Source organism: Heptranchias perlo, chromosome 1 (genome assembly GCF_035084215.1).
Source record: "Heptranchias perlo isolate sHepPer1 chromosome 1, sHepPer1.hap1, whole genome shotgun sequence".
NCBI classification, from domain to species: Eukaryota; Metazoa; Chordata; class Chondrichthyes; order Hexanchiformes; family Hexanchidae; genus Heptranchias; species Heptranchias perlo.
This window is the reverse complement of record NC_090325.1, coordinates 148,367,113-148,388,635: the sequence shown is the minus strand read 5'-3', so window position 1 is coordinate 148,388,635 and position 21,523 is coordinate 148,367,113. Positions and strand designations below refer to the sequence as shown.

The 21,523-nt window shown below is 43.8% G+C and overlaps 1 protein-coding gene across 1 annotated transcript in view; it reads right to left on the bottom strand.

Moving 5' to 3' along the window:
* The window catches only part of LOC137320948 (E3 ubiquitin-protein ligase MARCHF1-like), a 155,045-nt gene that overhangs the window by 12,249 nt on the left and 121,273 nt on the right, over window positions 1-21,523 (bottom strand). The window contains exon 5 of the mRNA XM_067983012.1: window positions 19,844-20,024. Within this exon, the coding sequence (XP_067839113.1) occupies window positions 19,844-20,024 (181 nt within the window). The remainder of the gene's footprint in view (window positions 1-19,843; window positions 20,025-21,523) is intronic.

Genomic DNA, 21,523 nt, shown 5'->3' with positions numbered 1-21,523 from the left:
TCCCTTGTTCCTTACCCCTTCCAGTGCACTTACACTTCCTGAAATATCTATTCTTTTACAGCCTGTGCATCAGTGCTGTATTAGTGTCAATCATGCTGAATTGAGTAGAAATTTTATGCCGTTAGCTTGTATCTTCTGGGAGTTTGGTTGACAGTTCCCAACACACTCCACTTTAGAACTATTATCAGACACCACAGAAAAGATACGATTATCCTTCCTGTTGGGGTTGAGTTGCTCTGCTCTCCCAGCTGTCAAAGAAAACTACAGGGGAAAAGGAGACAAAAATAGGGAAATAGTCTCAAAAATAAAGTAAAAATAAAGATATGAACATTCTGGAATAAATCATACCCAGATACAGAAAATCTTATTCAGTCCCTGTAAAGTAATCTTTTAATACTAACAGATTTCTCATGGCATTACTCACCACCTAAGCTAAAAATAAAAACTGTACCTCTCTCTTTCTGTAACTGTTTCTCTGCATGTCTCTTAATCGCTCCCACTCTGTCTTCCTTCCGTTTTCTCTCTCTCTCTGAGTTTCACACACTTTTTCTCATAAATCGCTGTGTCCCTTTGTTTATCTTCAGCTTTGTTTCTCACTCTTTCTGTGATTCTACCTTTCCCTCTGTCTCGTCTTTCTTTTGGTAGGTTTTCACTCTCTCTATACGCCTTTCACATCCATTCCTTCACAGATTTACTAAATCTGTACCTTTTACATTTTTAAAGCCATTGTCACACAGCAAGATAAAAGCCAAAATGTGTAAGGGCAGAAGTGGGTGATCTGGGCCAGAAAAACAGGGAGGGATTCTGGGGGATTTGGGTCCGGCCTGGGAGTGAACAAAGGGAGAGTGGGGTCCGGCCTGGGAGTGAACAAAGGGAGAGTGGGGTCTGGCCTGGGAGTGAACAAAGGGAGAGTGGGGTCCGGCCTGGGAGTGAACGAAGGGAGAGTGGGGTCTGGCCTGGGAGTGAACGAAGGGAGAGTGGGGTCCGGCCTGGGAGTGAACAAAGGGAGAGTGGGGTCTGGCCTGGGAGTGAACGAAGGGAGAGTGGGGTCCGGCCTGGGAGTGAACGAAGGGAGAGTGGGGTCTGGCCTGGGAGTGGGTGATGCATTCAGTGCTTTTGTTCTGTACCCTGAGCTGGTCTTTCTTTGGGGAGCTGTATCCTAACACATCCAGACACCGTTGCAACCACGAGGTTGGAAAAGTATCTGGACGGCACATGCTCAGTGATAGCAGGGAAGGCTGCAGTATCCAAGATCCGACATTTCAAGGGATGGAGATGGAGCTACATCGAGTTACATCTAAACTACAGCACAGAAACAGGCCATTCGGCCCAACTGGTCTGTGCCGGCATTTATGCTCCACAAGAGCCTCTTCCCTCCCTACTTCATCTATCCCTATCAGGATACCCTTTTGTTCATTTCTCCCTCGTGCTTATCTAGCTTCCCATTAAATGCATCTATGCTATTTGCCTCAACTACTGCCTATGGTAGCTCGTTCCACATTCTTACCACTCTTTGGGTGAAGAAGTTTCTCCTGAATTCCCTATTGGATTTATTAGTGACTATCTTATATTTATGACCTCTAGTTTTGGACTCCCCCACAAGTGGAAACATTTTCTCTACACCTACCTTTTCAAACCCTATCATTATCTTAAAGACATCAATCAGGCCACCCCTCAGCACTCTCTTTTCTAGAGAAAAGAGCCCCAACCTGTTAAGCCTTTCCTGATAAGTATATCCTCTCAGTTCTGGTATCACCCTTGTGAATCTTTTTTGCACCCTCTCCAATGCCTCTTTTCCTTTTTATAATATGGAGACCAGAACTGTGCACAATACTCCAAGTGTGTTCTAACCAAGGTTCTATACAAGTTTAACACAACTTCTCTGTTTTTCAATTCTACCCCTCTAGAAATGAAACCCAGTGCTTGGTTTGCTTTTTTTATGGCCTTATTAACCTGCGTCACTACTTTTAGTGCTTTGTGTATCTGTACCCCCAGATCCCTCTGCTCCTCAATCCCGTTTAGACTTATTATCCAAGCAGTATGTGGCCTCCTTATTCTTCCCACCAAAATGCACCACCTCACACTTATCTATATTGAAATTCATTTGCTAATTAGAAGCCCATTCTGCAAGTTTATTAAAGTCCTCTTGCATTTTGTTGCATTCTTCCTTTGCATTAATTACACCCCCCAATTTTTTGTCGTCCGCAAATTTTGAAATTGTACTTCCGATTCCCGAGTCCAAATCATTAATATAAATTGTGAACAACAGTGGGCCCAGCACCGATTCCTGTGGAACACCACTTCCCTCCTTTTGCCAGTCTGAGTAGCTACCCTTAACCCCTACACTCTGTTTTCTGTTTTGTAGCCAGCTTGCTATCCATTCTGCTACTTGTCCCCTGACTCCACGTGCTCTGACCTTAGTCATGAGTCTACAATGCGGTACCTTATCAAAGGCCTTTTCAAAATCCAAATATATCACATCTACCGCGTTACTCTCGTCTACTCTTTCTGTTATTTCTTCAAAGAATTCACTAAGGTTGGTCAAGCATAACTTTCCCTTTTGAAATCTGTGCTGACTATTCTTTATTATATTTTTATTTTCTAGATGTTTTTCTATTACATCTTTGAGTAAGAATTCCATTATCTTTCTTACCACTGACATTAAGCTAGCTGGTCTATAGTTCCCTGGACTTGTTCTATCTCCCTTTTTAAATATAGGAATAACATCAGCTGTCCACCAGTCCTCTGGCACTATTCCCTTTTCTAGTGAATTTTTATATATTTGTCATAATGCCTCTGCTATCTCCTCTCTAACTTCTTTTAATATTCACGGATGCAATCCATCCGGACCAGGGGTTTTATCCTCCCTAAGTTTAATTAGTTTATCAATTATCTCTCCCCTTTCTATCTTAAATGTTTTAATATCTTTTTCGATCACTTCTTCTAATGTCCTGCCCACCTTGTTAGTCTCCCTGGTAAATACCGAGGCAAAATAACTATTCAATATTTCTGCCATTTCGCTGTCATTACCTGTGAGTTTATCGTGTGCATCCCTTAGTGGCCCTATCCCTATCCTGATTTTTCTTTTGTCCCAGCACAGACAGGAAGGGTCGAGTGGCCTCCTTTTTTGCCGTAAATTTCTATGATTCTATGATTCATGTGTCTGTAGAATACTTTACTATTTCTTTTTATATTCCTTGATAATTTAATCTCGAAGTTCCTCTTTGCTTTCCTAATTGTTTTTTCTTACTTCTTTCCTAACCTCTTAGTATTCCCCTTTGTCATCCTCTCCTTTATTGTCTATGTACTTAGAGTATGCCTATTTTCTTAGTTTTAATTTTATCCTTATCTCTTTAATCATCCATGGCGTTTCATTATTGGCTTCTTTGTTCTTGCTTTTTAGAGGAATATATTTCTCCTGAACTCTATTGATCACTGTTTTAAATATTACCCACTGCTGTTCTATTTCTTTGTCTGTCAATTCCCCCCCACCCCCCCGAGTTTACCTTCCCTAGTTCCTTTCTCATCCCTCAAAATTAACTTTTTTCCGAACTGTTACTTTGGTCTTTATCTTACTTATGTCTTTCTCAATCATTATTTTAAACCTTATTAATGTTATGATCGCTATTGCCGAGATATTCCCCTACGCTTACGTCTCTTATCTGTTTTGGTTCATTTCCCATTACTAGATCCAGCAGTGTTTCCTCCCTTGTTGGGCTTCTCACATACAGGGTAAGAAAGAAGTCCTGTATACACTGTAAAAACTCCATTCCCTTGTCTACTTTCCCTACCTCTTGCCAGTTTATTTGTGGGTAGTTGAAATTTCCCATGATTATTATTTGATTTTTTTTAACTCATTTCATAGATTTGTCTTCATATTTCATCCTCCACTTCCCTTCCACTATTAGTTGGTCTGTAGAATATACCTGTTAATGTGATCGATCCCTTCTTATCCTTTGTCTCAATTCATATGGATTCTATTTCTATCTTAATATTACTTATGTCCCCTTTCTTCTATTGCCATTATGTTGTCTCTAATTAGTACAGCTACTCCACCCCTCTTCTTCCTTCCCTATCCTTTCTAAATACATTATATCCTGCAATATTTAATGGCCAGTCCTGCTCCTTATGAAACCATATTTCAGTTATCCCTACCACAACTGGCTCCTCAATATGAATTACTGCCCCCCGTTCCCCCGTTTTTTCCGGATGCTGTGCACATTGCTATTCAGGCAATTTAATTTGTTTTTAGTAATTAATCCCCTTACTTTATTTTTAAGTCATTTTGTACTGACCTTCTATAACTGTATTTGTTTCCTGACTTTTTATGTTACCCTAATTCCTTAACTTGGTCTGACATTTACTCTCATCTCCTATTTCTTTTTCCTTCACTTATGTTATCTTTCCTAGATCCCTCTCCCCCCCCCCTCCCATCTTACTAGATTAAAGTCCTATTAACAACTCTATTTAGCTGGGACACTGGTCCCATTCCAGTTCAGGTGGAGCTAGTCTCAGTGGTACAGCTCCTTCCTGTCCCATAATGTAGTAATCCTGTCGTAATCTCGAGATTACCACCCATGAGTACTTTTTTAAAATTTAGTTCCTAACTTCTGATATTCGCTTAGCAGGACCTCCTCCCTTTTCTTCCCTATGTCATTGGTCCCAACATGGTCCATGACAACTGGATCTTCCACCTCCCTTTCCAAGTTGCTCTGAGATGTCCTTTACCCTTGCACCAGGTAGGCAACACACCCTCCTGGACTCGTAGTCGTGACTGCAGAGGATGCTTTCTATCCCCCTAATTATAGAATCCCCTATGACTGTGAGCTTTCTGTTCTGCTCCTTCCCCCCACCCTGGACTGCCTCCTGCTCCATGGTGCCATTGTTAGCATTCTGGCTGTCCTCTCCACAGCCTACATCCTTATCCTCAGAGGTAGAAAGCACATTGGACCTGTTCAATAGGACCAATGTCTGTGGGACCTCCTTCTCTACCTCCCCTTGGTTCCCTTTACCCTGCTGATCTGTGTGTTGGAGTGTCTCTAACTCGCACTCAAGCTCAAGGACTCTAGAGTGACTCAAGGCAGAGACATTTCCTGCAGATGTGGCAATTTGGGACAGTCTGACTGTCCACAAACTCCCACATATCACAGTCCCAGCACACAACCTGCACGGCCATTTCTAGTTTTTATTTATTTATTTGTTAGTATTAATTTAATTCTAGAACTAATAGAAACACTTAAAGTCTAGATTATATTTAGTAGATGGATTTTAGCTTGATTTTAAATGAATTAGTAATTAATCATTCTGAATAGTTATTTATTTATAGTTTATAGAGCTTGAGGGTCTGGAGCTGGAATGGGAAAGCCAAGTGGGCCTGACTGCAAAAGCTTGAAAGGAAGAGTATCTTTTGTAATCTCTTGGTATTTGGTAACCAAAGTCTCCAAACACCCACCATTGCTGTGTTGGGAGCACAACAGGCTTTCGCTGTAGATCAGCAGAGTGAGTTTTAAGATGATACAATGGCTCTGTCAGCACTTGGATCAAGAGGTCAGCCAATTTCCCAGGTACTGATTCCTCTGACCCTCCACTTTAGTTTTTAGAACCAGCAGGAGCAGCGCTTAAGGAATCAGCGGAAAGTGCCAATCCTGAAGTTCAGCGAGACTGCCTCCCCTCATGCATCTGGTCTGCAGCAACAAATCGCTGTGCTTTCATCTTAAGGAGCCGGCCTTAAAGGTGGGACGACAAGAAGGAGGGGAGAACAAAGTCACAGAGAATGGCTGAGACTGGGGTTGGTCTCGTCCATAGCAGTGGAGAGTTTGGGCCACTCTTAAAACTACAGAGAGGGAGCAGAGCTGAAGCATTCAGAGCAGGAATAAGTGGAGTTGGGCCTGGACCTGGAGCACTTACTGTGGTCCTAGAAGGGAGCAGAGGCCAGGGAGAATGCATAAAATGGAGCATGGAGGTTTAACAGAGGAGGTCGAAAACGGGTTGAAAATGTTTTCCCAACAATCTTTTTGCTTTATGGTACCACATGGTTAGCATGGACCAATCAGTGAAGGCTGCAGGCTCTCTACAATATTACAATCATAAAATATTATAAACACAAGATTTTAGTGTAGAATTGGAGGGAAACTATCACACACTAAAAGACAAGGGTTTTCTGAAATAACAGCTGAAAGGGCAACATTGCCATCTAGTGGGCATATGCTTTACTGCACTAAAAACACCCTAATCTTCTTTTCAGCTTCACTGTATAAGGATTTCTTGTTAAATTATGGGTAGGAGCAGGGTTTTTTTTGCACTGATACATAACCAAATTTGTGGTACAATATGCATTCTGTATCACTTTTGATGATGCAGTTGGGTTTAAACAATCTGCTACTGGGAGCAGCACAAACAGCCCCATAATGATACGTGCAGCATGTTGAGCACTGTCATTATTATTTCATTCAAGCACTAGCATTACATAGAGCTGGGCTTTGAGACAAGAGCCCCAAACATACAGAACTTAACCATTTAGCGTTAGGATAGGTTGAAATTCAGCTCCAGTGGTATGATGTCTTTTCAAAGTCACTGATATAAGAGGGGTCAGGCTTGAGAGTGGAGATTCCGAATGCCAGAGTTCCCATAGGAACAGGAGTAGGCCATTTATCCCCTCGAGCGTGTTTCACCATTCAATTAGATCCCTTGATATCCTTAGCTAACAAAAAACTATCAATCTCAATTTTTAAAATTTAAATTGACCCAGCTCCCCTTTTATGTGAGCTTCTGGACTCCCCCACTTGAGGAAATAGTTTCTCTGTATCGCCCCATTAAATCCTTTTATCATTTTAAACATCTCAATTAGATTGCCCCTCAATTTTCTAAACTCAAGGAAATACAAGCTTAATTTATGCAACTTGCCCTCATAATTTAAGGCCTGGTATAATTCTGGTGAATCTGCGCTGTGCCCCCTCCAAGGCCAATATATCTTTCCTGAAGTGCGGTGCCCAAAACTGAACGCAATACTCCAGATGGGGTCTGACCAAGGCTCTGTACAACTCTAGCATCACTTCCTCAATATGAATTCCAACCCCCTTGATATGAAGGCCAACATTCCATTAGCCTTTTTAATTACTTTTTTAAAACCTGTACACTAGCTTTTCGTGATTTTGAACATAGACACCTAAATCCCTTTGCTCCTCCACAGCTCCCAGTCTCTCACCATTAAGGAAGTATTCCTATTTGTCTTTCTCAGATCGAAGTGGATGACCTCACACTTCCCTGCAATGAACTCCATCTGCCATAGTTTTTGGCCACTCACTTAGTTTGCCTCTGTCTCTTTGTAACTTCCTCCTCCCATCCACAACTTACTGCGCCTCCTAACTTAGTGTATTCTGCAAACTTGGATACGCAACTCTCTATTCCTTCATCCAAGTCATTAATATATGTGGTGAAAAGCTGAGGCCTCTGTACAGAGCGCTGGGGAACACCACTTGTCATATTCTGCATATCAGAGAACCAACCCTTTATCTGTATTCTCTCTCTCCTACCTCCCAACCAATTATCAATCTATGTCACGAGGTTACCTCTAGTTCCATGTGGTCTCATTTTTTCTAATAATCTCTTGTGCAGAAACTTATCAAATGTCTTCTGGAAGTCCATATAGACAACATCCATAGACACTTCTCTATCCATCATGTTAGTGACTTCCTCAAAAAATCAACTAGATTAGTCATACTGCATCACAAATCCATGCTGACTCTCTTCGATCAGCTGATACTTGTCCAAGTGTTCAGTCACTTTGTCTCGGATGATAGATTCCTGTAACTTCCCCACAATTGATGTAAAACTAACATGTCTGTAGTTACTTGGTTCCTCTCTCCCGTCTTAAATAATGGAGCGACATTTGCAATTTTCCAATCCAAAGGTACAACTCGTTAATCTAGAGAGCGTTTGGAAAATTATGACTAACGCATCTGCAATTTCATCACCCTGGGGTGGAAACCATCAGGTCCTGGAGATTTGTCAATCTTAAGTCCTATTATTTTCTACATTACCATGTCTTAAACTTATTTTGAATCCACTAAGTTCCTCCTCTTGACCTATTTTTAAGTTCCCAGTATTTTGTCCCCTTCGTCCACTGTGAAAATGGATATAAAGTACTCATTTAACAAGTCTGTCATTTCCTTATAGAATCATATACCACAAGAGGCCATTCAGCCCATCGTGCCTGTGCCGGCTCTTTGATAGAGCTATCCAATTACTCTCGCTCCCCTGCTTTTTCTCCAAAGCCCTGCAATTGTTTCCCCTTCAAGTATTTATCCAATTATTATCCATTATAGTCTTTCCTGCATCAGTCTTTAACCGGTCCACAATCCCCTTTACTATTCTCTTTCTCTTAATATATTTATAAAAACATTTGCTGTTAACTTTGATATCCCTTGCAAGTTTTTATTACATATTCTCTTTTTGAATCTTTTATTACTTTCTTTGTATCCCTTTGTTGCTTTTTATACTCTCCCAGTTTGCTACATTTCCACTTTTCCTTGGATTTGTGTAAGCCTTTTCTTTTATCGTGATACTGTCTTTTCATTTGTTAACCATGGTTGCTTAACTACACAAGTGGAGCCTTTGTCTTTTAGGGGTATGTTCTGGTTTTGTACTCGTGGGAGTGTTAAAATCACCCCCCCCCCCACATGTCAAGTGCCATTAGCAGTGATGCCAGATGAAGAACAGACAGCTTTAGGACTGAGCGCTTCTGAAAAGCTTGCCCATGCACAAAGGGCCCCACATAGAATTCTTAGGCCTTCCCTGCCCCGGCCTTGCCTCTCCCTCCCAATGCTGGTATTGGCCGCCAAACCCCCCTTCCCAGCACTAACTTTACTCCCATCCCGATTTTCACTTCCGCTATTTCACCTTGATGCTGCTCCCACAGGCTTCGGGCGGAGGGGTTTCCCCGCTTTGTTTAAATGAGGCCCAGGAGGTCATGCTGAGCTCCCTGCGGGGGTTTCCCTCCTGTCCCACACCCTCACTCACCCCAGTTGAAATCGACCCCATTGAGCTGACGTTTGTTGGTGACATAATCACGAGTGAAGTCACTGAACCTGATAGTATGAAAGTGGCAGCTGTTGAGCACATGTCACATCCACAGTGCAAGAAAGAAGTGCAGAGACTTAATTACTTGGGTAAATTCAAATCAGAAAAAGAATCACCTCTTAGAAAACGGTTAGAAAAGACTATTGAATAGAGCTGGAATCACAAACAGGAAGAAATATTGGGAAACAGACTGCTTATGCTGGAGCCAGGTCTGAAACTCTAAAAACCTTTAAGACTGATAAAGATTTCAACTGATGGCTCGCAGACAGAATCAGGGGCTGTGCTGCCTCAAAGCTGTGATCACCAGTGGCAACTCATTACATATTGACCATGTTGACTAATGCGGTGACAAGATAGGCACAGATCAAGAAGGAACAGTTAAGCAATATGTCTGCTTGTAAGGTTCAATTAAATTGTATATGCCCATACCAGGAGTGTTGAAATGGACCATTGGAACTGCTCTGTTGTGAAATCTTTGAATGTTTGCTCTTTGTAGATATGAAGAAGGATGATGAGAGCTACAGAAATAGGACCTGAGAGTTTCACATGTACCAGGCAAACTTCTGCATGCTGCGTGTGAGTTACAAAAATCGGACGTTGACGTGGCTATTCCCGCTCTGCCAGTATCTGACCCGAAGGTGATATTAAATGTCCGGAATCTCGGCAGGAGTTCCCCCAATCACCTGCTGTAATTTGGGTGGAAGATCAGCAGCGACCCCGAAGAAATGGCGGACACGGCCGTGTGTGCCATTTCTCCACGGTTTCCGATGAAGTTACGGCAGACGATCGGGAGGAACCCCTGCAGAAATTATACCCCAATCAGAACTGAGAGACAAAAGTATCATTGAAATCCTCAGAGAAGCAGCAATGGAAAGAAAAACAGAGATTGTTGCCCTGAAATGTGAATACTGAAAGAATACTGAAAGCACAATTAGATGTACAAAGGGACTAGGAATTCCAAAAAGCTGAAGTGAAAGGTTCATGAGAATCATCTGGGCACAGAGAGTTATAATAAAATTGAGCACAAGATCATGCATTTGATTTTACTGGCATTTCTAGGGTGCCATTTGATTGCAACACCATTTTCTGCCGGGGAGGCTAGTGGCCCGACATTGATCTTTCTAAAACGAGCATGACAGGCACCGGCCACGCACCCAATTAATATTAATGAAGCCCAAGGCCTGATCTTGGGCCAGACTCAGGCCTCCCACTTAGGGCAGCGGTGCCCATTTCAGGCGCAAAGGGAATTTCCACCCCATAGATTGCAAATTCATTCCCTTCACATAGATTTGTTGCCATACACATATATACCACAAGAGGACAGTGTTACACACACTTTTATCAACAGAAGCATGTCAAAGGAACTCTATTTTTCGATTCAAAGATCACAGACAAGCTGCTGTGCCCTGTACTGGTAACAGAGTACAGAACGACAAAGTGGTATTTTAGATAATCAAAATGTCTTGCCTCGGACATCAGAAGTTAATGCCTGATCTGCAAAACAAAATGAAACAGCCTGCGTCAAAACTGTATGAGAGTTTTGAACCAAAGGAAGCACAGACTGAATTTTTTTTATGCAGTAATTCTTAACACTGAAGCTGTTGATAACAGCTGTGAGAAATTGTTTTTCACAGAGCTGCTTTTAAACTGAAGCTGCAACATGAGATCACAGATCCCCACAGTGTCCCATAAACTATTAACAGAACCAAGGACATCAAACCTACAAAACAAACACCCCAAACAGACGGCAACATTCAGTTAAAATCCTTCCAAGCTTAACATTTTTAAAATTTCTGTTCATTCTCAACAGGCACTGACCGGCATCTTGACGATCCGGGGTGGGGGCGGGGGTGGGAGGATCCAGCGATTCCTCCGTGGAGCTGAGCTGGAAGTCCGTGCGTAAAAGGGAGGGGGGCGTGAAATCCTGGGGAGGGGTGGCACGGAAGCTCCTCTTGGCCCCATTAAAATAATTTGGAAAACTTACCGGAGCTGTTTCTGGAGCAGCCTCCAGTGGCCCTTTAAGGACCGTTGGTTAGGCCCCTCCGTGTCCAGTACCAATGGACGGAGCGAACCAGCATAGGACCCCGATTTAAATATTAAAATGAGGCTCCTGCCTGTTTTGGCGGGAACTCTGGCCGTCCATTTTGAGGCCTGCTCAAAAATTTGAGTCGGACGGGCCTCGAGATTGTTTTATTTTACAATTTTTGTCTGTCTACTGCCATGTTTTTCAGCATGAACCAGGCCACTGGCAGATGAAATTCAACCCCCCCACCCTATAAAAAGAAACCATAAATAAGGGAAAAAAGGTAAAAATAGGCATGTTAGGTCAGATTAAATACAAAAGATGAAAGTTCAAATAAAATAATGGAGAGAGCATAGGGAAGAGGGAATGAGAGTAAAAAAACTGAAGCAGAGGTCCAATATTTAAAATGTTTTAATTTTGTAGCTTACATTCAATATTACCGTAATAATTCTGAGTAGTTTTTTAACTGTAATGTATTCGGGGTTGTTTAAGTGTCCCAATGTGTAAATTTTAAAAAGTCCGGGGTGTCTGGAATTCCCTGGAACTGCCAATGGCCTAAGAGTTAAAAATAAAGGGGTAGAATTTGCACAGGAGATCCTGGTACCATGCCATATCTTTGGGAGGAGATCAGCGTTAACCCCTGAAGAAATGGTGTAAACGGTTGTTTGTGCCATTTCTTTGGGATTTCCGCTGATCTTTTGCCGAAGTTGCAGCAGGAGGCCGGAGATTCCCTGGGGTAATTGCTGGCAAAAACTGCTATAATGGTGCCATCAAGGAATTACGGACTACGGATGTAGCTGAGAACGCTTCCAAATCTCAACAGAGTCAAGCCACACGGTGTCTTTACCCACCATCCTGGGTGAAGCTATTCTAAAGTGGGAAGAGGTTCATGTCTTGTTAAGAGGAACTCTGGATCAGAAGAAATAAAAATTAAAATGGTCACTGTTGGAAACCTGAAATAAAACAGAAAATGCTAGAAATGTACAGCAGATTGATCAGCACTTGAAAGAGAAAGAAAGGTTAGAATTCCGGGTGAGAGCTTTATCAGAACTGAGCTCTGATGAATGTCACAATTTGATAAGAAAAATTTGTTTGTCAATCGCCATTGCATTGCAATAACGAGCTTGGAATGTGTTTGCATATTTTTAAAGGCAATACCGTGGTCCGTCTGCCTGGACGTTTTACAGAATTGGAAAAGATGATTTTTGTTTAAAACTGCACAAAAATGCGGGAGCCTTGGGGATGGAATTTTTGCGGGTATTTCCCAATTTCCCACCATAACTTCTGATGTCTATTTCATTCCAAAAATGGCATGGATAGAGGGATAGATAAATGATGCTGAATTCAGATTTGTTGCACCCACAATCTAAGTCTACAGTTGTTTTAACGAGTTGGAACAAAACATTTCAGTCGAAAGTCTGTAACTTTGGCAGGAGATCGGGGGAAATCCCGGAGAAACAGCGTGAATGACCAATTAAGGCCTATCTCCGGGGTTTTCACTTAAGTTAGGGCAAACAATCGGAGAAACCCACGGGGAAATTCTACCCCATAATATCATATTTTAGTAGCTGCAAACCATTCGGATCAAAGGTACTTCCAGCGGGCCAAACCTTAACAGTAAATTGAATCATTTTGTTTAAAGAGACAACTGAATGCTGGGATTAGGGGACATTGCCTAAAAATTAGAGCCAGGATTTGCAGGAGTGAAGTTAAGAAACACTTCTACTCGCAAAGGGTGGTGGAAGTTTGGAACGGTCTTCTGCAAATGGCGGTTGATGTTAGCTCAATTGTTAATTTTAAATCTGAGATTGATAGATATTTGTTAACCAAAGGTATTAAGGGATATGGGGCTAAGGCGGGTATATGGAGTTAGGTCACAAATCAGCCATAATCCCATTGAATGGCAGAACAGGCTCGAGGGGCTAAATGGCCTACTTCTGTTCCTATGTCCCTATAATAAAATTTCAATACTCTACAGGGAGTGAGCTGGCCAGCTGACAGGCAACAGCAAGGGCACTGGTGGAATGGCAGGGGTGGGACAGGAATGCTGTCATCCTGAGAGAGGACAGCAGGTTCATGTTCCATGGAGCCACTGCCACTTGCTGCCTCCTGTTATGCGCCACCTTCTCCTGCAAGAAAACGGGACGTGTGTCGGTGAGTGTCCTGCAAGATGTTTGGGTGATGTGCCTGTCATGGTTGAATAGCTGCCAGTGTGTGTGACCTGTGAGTTGTGGGTGTGCGGTTTGCAACAGTGGTAATGTGTGAGGGTGAGAGGAAGTATCTGATTGGAAGAGTTGAGTACTGATGGAAAGAGTTTGTTGGTATGTGGGTGATGGGGGGTGTAGTGTGTGGAGCAGTGGATGCGGCTACTGGTGCAGTTGGGAGGAGATGCCTCTTGACAGTTGACCTCATTCAGCTTGACCACTTGTGTTAAAGAATTGAATTTCTTCCTGCACTGCATCCATGTTCGTGGTGCTATGCTCCTGACTTCATTCTCTACTGCCTCTTGAGCATATGTCTGGAAGTCCCCCCCCACCCCCTGTGGATATAGGATGTCTCTCCTTCTGTCCACCTCTTGCACCAAGGCCTCGAGTGCATCAGCAGAGAACATTGATGCACGCTCTCTCGTAGGCCTGGTACAAACTCAGATCGGCAGATTGGTGCAGTCTGGCATGCAGATTGGAGGATGTGGGATTTAGTACTGCACAAACTTTATTCAATATTTTAACATAACTCAACAATTTATAAACACAGGGACGGGACCTGCATCTGTGTTTTACATATGTGATGTCTGATCTTCATTCAGACTCCGTGCAGACCCGTATCTTACATTTTGCAAATAAAAGGTGCAGGCTGCCTTTACATGATGCTAGCCACTCACGCGATATCGGTCCCCCTGCTGGTGAGCAGCCACTCAACTGCGCAGCTGGGCCTGGCTGCTCGCAGATATCAGGTAAATGATCAGGCAGCACGAATCTCACGTGCTGCCTGCATCGGAATGACCGGGCACAGGTTAATCGCGCACCAAGATTGGCTCGGTAGCACCACCACTAACCGAGCTGGCCAAGTCCTGAAGGACATAGCTGCCAGACTGGGCCTGCGGCAGGTGGTGAACGAACCAACACGAAAGAAAAACCTACTTGACCTCGTCCTCACCAAACTATCTATCGCAGATGCATCTGTCCATGACAGTATTAGTAAGAGTGACCACTGCACAGTCCTTGTGGAGACAAAGATCCGTCTTCACACTGAGGACACCATCCAACGTATTGTGTGGCACTACCACCGTGCTAAATGGGATAGATTCACAACAGATCTAGCAGCTCAAAACTGGGCATCCATGAGGCGCTGTGGGCCATCAGCAGCAGAAGAATTGTATTCCAGCACAATCTGTAACCTCATGGCCCGGCATATTCTTCACTCTACCATTACTAACAAGCCAGGGGATCAACCCTGGTTCAATGAGGAGTGTAGAAGAGCATGCCAGGAGCAGCACTAGGCGTACCTAAAAATGAGGTACCAACCTGGTGAAGCTACAACACAGGACTACATGCATGCTAAATAGCGGAAACAACATTCTATAGACAGAGCTAAGCGATTCCACAATGTAGTCCTGCCGCATCCAGTCGTGAATGGTGGTGGACAATTAAACAACTAATGGAAGGAGGAGGCTCCGTGAACATCCCCATCCTCAATGATGGCAGAGTCCAGCATGCGAGTGCAAAAGACAAGGCTGAAGCGTTTGCAACCATCTTCAGCCAGAAGTGCTGAGTGGATGATCCATCTCAGCCTCCTTCCGATATCCCCACCATCACAGAAGCTAGTCTTCAGTCAATTCGAATCACTCCACGTGATATCAAGAAACGGCTGAGTGCACTGGATACAGCAAAGGCTATGGGCCCCAACAACATCCCGGCTGTAGTGCTAAAGACTTGTGCTCCAGAGCTAGCTGCGCCTCTAGCCAAGCTGTTCCAGTACAGCTACAACACCGACAATGTGGAAAATTGACCAGGTATGTCCTGCTCACAAAAAGCAGGACAAATCCAATCCGGCCAATTACCACCCCGTCAGTCTATTCTCAATCATCTGCAAAGTGATGGAAGGTGTCATCGACAGTGCTATCAAGCAGCACTTACTCACCAATAACCTGCTCACCGATAGTCAGTTTGGGTTCCTCCAGGACCACTCGGCTCCAGACCTCATTACAGCCTTGGTCCAAACATGGACAAAACAGCTGAATTCCAGAGGTGAGGTGAGAGTGACTGCCGTTGACATTTGACTGAGTGTGGCACCAAGGAGCCCTAGTAAAATTGAAGTCAATGGGAATCGGGGAAAACTCTCCAGTGGCTGGAGTCATACCTAGCACAAGGGAAGATGGTAGTGGTTGTTGGAGGCCAATCATTTCAGCCCCAGGACATTGCTGCAGGAGTTCCTCAGGGCAGTGTCCTTGGCTCAACCATCTTCAGCTGCTTCATCAATGACCTTCCCTCCATCATATGGTCAGAAATGGGGATGTTCGCTGATGATTGCACACTGCTCAATTCCATTTGCAACTCCTCAGATAATGAAGCAGTCCAGGCCCGCATGCAGCAAGACCTGGACAACATCCAGGTTTGGGCTGATAAGTGGCAAGTAACATTCGCGCCAGACAAGTGCCAGGCAATGACCATCTCCAACAAGAGAGAGTCTAACCACCTCCCCTTGACATTCAGTGGCATAACCATTGCCGAATCCCCCACCATCAACATCCTGGGGGTCACCATTGACCAGAAACTTAACTGGACCAGCCATATAAATACTGTGGCTACGAGAGCAGGTCAGAGGCTGGGTATTCTGCAGCGAGTGACACACCTCCTGACTCCCCAAAGCCTTTCTACCATCTACAAGACACAAGTCAGGAGTGTGTTGGAATACTCTCCACTTGCTTGGATGAGTGCAGCTCCAACAACACTCAAGAAGCTCGACACCATCCAGGACAAAGCAGCCCGCTTGATTGGTACCCCATCCACCACCCTAAACATTCACTCCCTTCACCACCAGCGCACTGTGGCTGCAGTGTGTACCATCCACAGGATGCACTGCAGCAACTCGCCAAGGCTTCTTTGACAGCACCTCCCAAACCCGCAACCTCTACCACCTAGAAGGACAAGAGCAGCAGGCACATGGGAACAACACCACCTGCACGTTCCCCTCCAAGTCACACACCATCCCGACTTGGAAATATATCGCCGTTCCTTCATCGTTCTGGAACTCCTTTCCTAACAGCACTGTGGGAGAATCTTCACCACACGGACCGCAGCGGTTGTAGAAGGCGGCTCATCACCACCTTCTCAAGGGCAATTAGGAATGGGCAATAAATGCTGGCCTTGCCAGCGACGCCCACATCCCATGAATGAATAAAAAAAATAGGGTGAATTAGAGTCAAATCAGGTACAGAAAGAGAAATAAAAGAGGGAAAGAAAGATGGGATTAGAGAGAGAGAGACAAAAAAGAGACAGGAAGGAAAAGTAAGAAAAAAAATTTTAAATTTTAAAAACATCTAACAACAATTTATACCTGTAGGAATGAGACTCCTGTTTCAAGTGTTCCATTTCTGGGCTGGAGAGGTTGAGTGGAATTGCAGAAATATGAATCTCATCATTAGAGATACTTATGCTGTTATGTACTATCCCTAACTTTCTGTGGTGAGTTTAGTTGGCAATTAATGCATGAGACTAACAGCGGAGCGGTGCATATCGTCCAGCAACTTGTGGCGATTCGGGGTATCTCTTCCTCGCCACAAGTTGTTGGATGATTTACACATTGAAAACAGTGAGTGTATTAAACTCGCCATTCTTTTGGCAGTGAATTCTGGCCCAATGTATAACACTGGCATTGAGAGGGGCAAAAACCCATTCTCCAACTGAACTTGGAAGGAAACTAAACTCTCTGGCCGGAAACCTAAGCTACATATTGTCACTAAGTGCAACCGATCCCAAATCCTTTGATAAATAATTGATATGCGGCTCTGGTGGCAAAATATCACAAATGGGCCATGGAGGGATAGATTCCTGCACCTGGACTATTGTACTGTCAAGATATGCATCTCTTACACCTTAGACAATTTGAGTTGGACATTTGTTAATAGCAGCAATTTAGATGGTTTTACATACGAGCCATCTGATCATATCTGTGGGGGAATTGCCAATTTTTACCGAGTGGGTACTGCACTCAGCTAATTGAACAGAAAAAAAAACACTTGTTATGACTGTAGGTTACCCTCAGGCTATGAAACTGCATGGGGGTTAATTTGGATAACCCCCGTAAACGGGTGTGAGGATCGCGGTACGCAATTAACCCGCATGTGTTCATAGCGATGCAGGCGGCACGTTACATTTGTGCTGCCTGCTGTTTTAAATGATTGCTGCGTGCAGCCAGCACTACCGGCGCTGTTGATTGGCTGCACACATCAGCAGGGGGCTCCGATATTGCGAATGACTCCTGCTTCTTAAAGGCAGCCTGCACCTCTTAAAGGGGAGGTGCACTGTGGCTGCAAGAAGTGGCGGGAGTCATTTCAAAACTGAATCTGTGCTGTGATGCTTTGAAGAATGGCTGCGCCTGGGAGAGAGCGTGCAGCAAGGTTCTCTGATGATGCACTGGAGGCCTTGGTGCAAGAGGTGGAGGGAAGGAGGGGCATCCTGTATCTGCAGGGAGGCAGGAAGCCCTCTAAGACATATGCTCAAGAGGCAGTGGGAGGAAGTAGGGGAGGAGGTAAATGCCAGGAGCAAAGCTCCAAGAACATGAATGCAGTGCAGGAAGAAGTTCAATGATTTAACACGAGTTGTTAAGGTGAGTGAGTTCAAGCTTTAAATGGCATATTGTACCAACTGCACCACTTGCCTCATCCACTGCTCAATTCACTACACCTCCATCACCCACCTACCAACAATCTCTTTCAGTCAGTACTCAACCATTCAAATCATATGCTTTATCTCACCCTCACACTTAGCACTGTTGCAAGCCTCACATGCACAACTCACAGTTCACACACACTGGTACCTATTCAACCATGACAGGCACATTAGCCAAACATCTTGCAGGACACTCACTGATACACTTCCCTCTTTTTTGCAGGAGAAGGTGGCATATAACAAGAGGCAGCAAGTGGCAGTGGCTCCATTGCACATGAACATGTTGTCCTCTCTCAGGATGACAACATTCCTGCCCCCACCGCTGCCACTCCGCTAGTGCCCTTGCTGTTGCCTGTCAGCCAGCCAGCCCACTTCCTGTAGAATATTGAAACTTTATCCAAGTATAGGACACCTCCAAAGGCACGTACAAATGAACCAGCAGCCAGAAGAAATAATCCAGCAAATAACTTGGAACTCCTGCATGATCCCTTTAAATAGCACTGGCGGGGGGTCCTTCATGCCCTTTAAATCATGTTCAGCTGTGTGTGGTTAAGACAGTGCATTGGATGGAGTGTGGAGTTCCAAAATAGCAGCGGTCCCTTTAAATCAGTGTTGCACATTGATTCGTGTCATAATCTCCCTACTCTGCATGCTGGTGGTCGTTAGTTGAGTGTGCACTCCTTTACCAAGATGGCGTCCTCTGCACTTCTCATTGGAAGTGTGTGCAGGCATCTCGGACCCCATTTTCAAGGCTTAGTCGGTCATGTAGCGCCTAAAAAACGGGAGCTAAATGGCCCAATTTCACCCCTCTTAAGTCTACAGAGGTTTGTTACGTTTGATTAAACGGTAAATATTAATTTACCTTGTTCAAAAAAGAGTTTACTGTGGATTTAAGAATCAGTTGTCAAGTTTTACTAGAAACTCAGGCAAATCACCTTTAATCAGTTTAAGAAGTTAATGCTGAACCAAAACGTGTAAGGTTCATAATGGCCATTCCTCTGAATCTCAATTATAGAAATACAAGGTGTACAGTGTGTTGGACTAATTCATTGTATAGGATTACAACAGCTGCCTTGGGCTAAGTAATGCTAATGACCCAAACTGTTGGCAGGTTTGAGTGACAGGCAGCCCCTGGCATTGAAGATATTATTATCTGGCTAGTAAGCGAGTGAGTTACTAAAGGTTCATGAGAATTCAGGTGAATCTTTAAAGAAATCATGTAGTTTCAGATGAAAATGTCAGATGAGTTGACATAGGCTGAACAGCAGCCTTACTGAACGAAGGGACCCTACAATATTGCAAAAAATTAGTTACTCTCATTTTGAGCAGAACTAAACTCCACCAGCTCCATGTAGGTGCTTAAAGTTACATACATTGTCCAATTTGTCTAAGTAAAGCTATTTGTAGTAAATACCCCTTATTAGGACTTAGAACATATTTTAAGTTGGGTTGCCTTGATTGGCTTTGTGATGTGGCAAAAGATGTGACATGAGGTAATACTTTTTTACACAGTGTGTGGTTAGGATCTGGAATGCACTGCCCGAAGGGGTGGTGGAGGCAAATTCAATTATGGCCTTCAAAAGGGAACTGGAAAAGTACTTGAAAGGAAAAAATTTGCAGGGCTACGTGGATAGGGCGGGGGTGTGGGACTAGCTAGATGGTTCTTGCATAGAGCCAGCACGGGCTCGATGGGCCGAATGGCCTCCTTCCGTGCTGTAACCTTCCTATAATTCTATGATCTGTATATGACCTGCAATAAAATCAGAATGGATTTCTATTTTAGATACAAATCTTGTGGCAAACTCTTCAGTCCTACAAAGAAAAGCCTGGTTGCTATTTCTGGAGGGTGTACCTTACGCAACGGTTTGAGTTTTGTCTCCATTATGAAGTCGTATTTACAGAGTTCACAGCAGCGCGTGTCAGAGCTCTTGATCCACTGGTGCAGACAGGCCTGGTGAACGAAACGTAGCGTCCCTGTGCAACGGCAAGGCGTGATGAGTGGACCGTCATCATCTCCTTCACAGTGGCAGATCCTGAGAGGAGAAAGATTCAGCAAGACATCACTAAAGAACACAAACTGTGTGAGAACCTTGGTCTCATATCCTGGTTATCACACTATAGAGTAGCCTATGTTGTTTTACGAAATATATTTCATCCAGAACAATGAGTAGTTTACAATCAATATGAATATTATAGTTTAATAGCATTCAGCCCAATTGTCACTTTCTACCCAGATTGTCCCAGGTTTGAGACCTTCAGGTACTCCTTATCTGCTTATTATCAGTTTCCTCAGTTTAAGATAATTCACTGTCACTATCTCATGGCAGTGAACCTTAGGGGGACAGTATTAATGAATGGGGTTCACACATATCCTTCTGCGACAGAAAGGCATTGCCAGAGGCCATTTAAAGTGTGTGCCCAATTGCCCCCAATTACCTGTATGAAAGAGACTAGTCCTGTGGGCAAAAGTCCTTGGATACTAATCACAATTTAAATGAATATCTGTAATTATACAATGTTTGCCACAGCAAGCTCACAATATTAAATGAATCACTTGGTCAATAGACTTGTACAATATAAATTCACAAGCTTAAAGCAAAGGGGTACATTTTTGTCTTCACCACCTGGGCGGTAATCCATTGAAGGCAACGGAATGAAAATTGGCCAGATTCTACAATCGGAGTACACAGGCAGTGCAGAAGGAAATATACCCCAAAGTTCCTTCAGAATGACATAACCCTGCGGTGGAGATCTCTTGGTATAATATCCAACTTAGTAAGGTATGGCATCAAGATGGATTATAAAAACAAATGAAAATGTTAAAGAACTAAAATCCAAAATAAGAGAGAATGATAGCAGAAATTACAGAAATACTACAAAAGTATTGTGAAGGTACTAAGGAATAACAAAGTCCAGGGCCCTGAATTTCCTTGGGGGTTCCACTGGACTCCTGCTGTAACTCTGGCATGAATCTGGTGGAACCTACTAGAAAACAGCAGAGGCCCATTTGCCCCAAGCTCCCATTGATACTGGGATTTCCTCGTCAGTCTTACAAGAGCAAAATCACCAGCCACCCTTTACAAGGCCAATGGCCCCAGACACACAGACTCCCTATACTGGGAGTTCCTGCTTCCCCGGCTCTGTAGTGACCAGTGTATTACTAGAGGCTGGTACACCATGTAAGATGAGGCATACCGACCTCTAGATGAGTGCAAGTGGGCCCCAAAGTACATTTTTTGTAAAGGAGAGATTATTGGATTCCCCCCCACCCCCTACACATAGTGCCAAGCAGGGGCACTATGGGGTTTTGAAGAGGGCTCGGATAACCTCCCTTCAACGGCGCCTGCTCAGTAAAGTAGGTTAAAATCAGAACCCGCAGGAAGACAGTGGTACTTCGGCAGCTAAGTCCCACAGGTGATTTTAACTGCCTGCCCGTCTAGTATCTGCCGCGTGGGTAGGGTTAAAATTGGCCCTAAAATATCAGTTTTACAAACTGTCTAAATGCTGCTTCATATCAATATCTTTGTCCTTC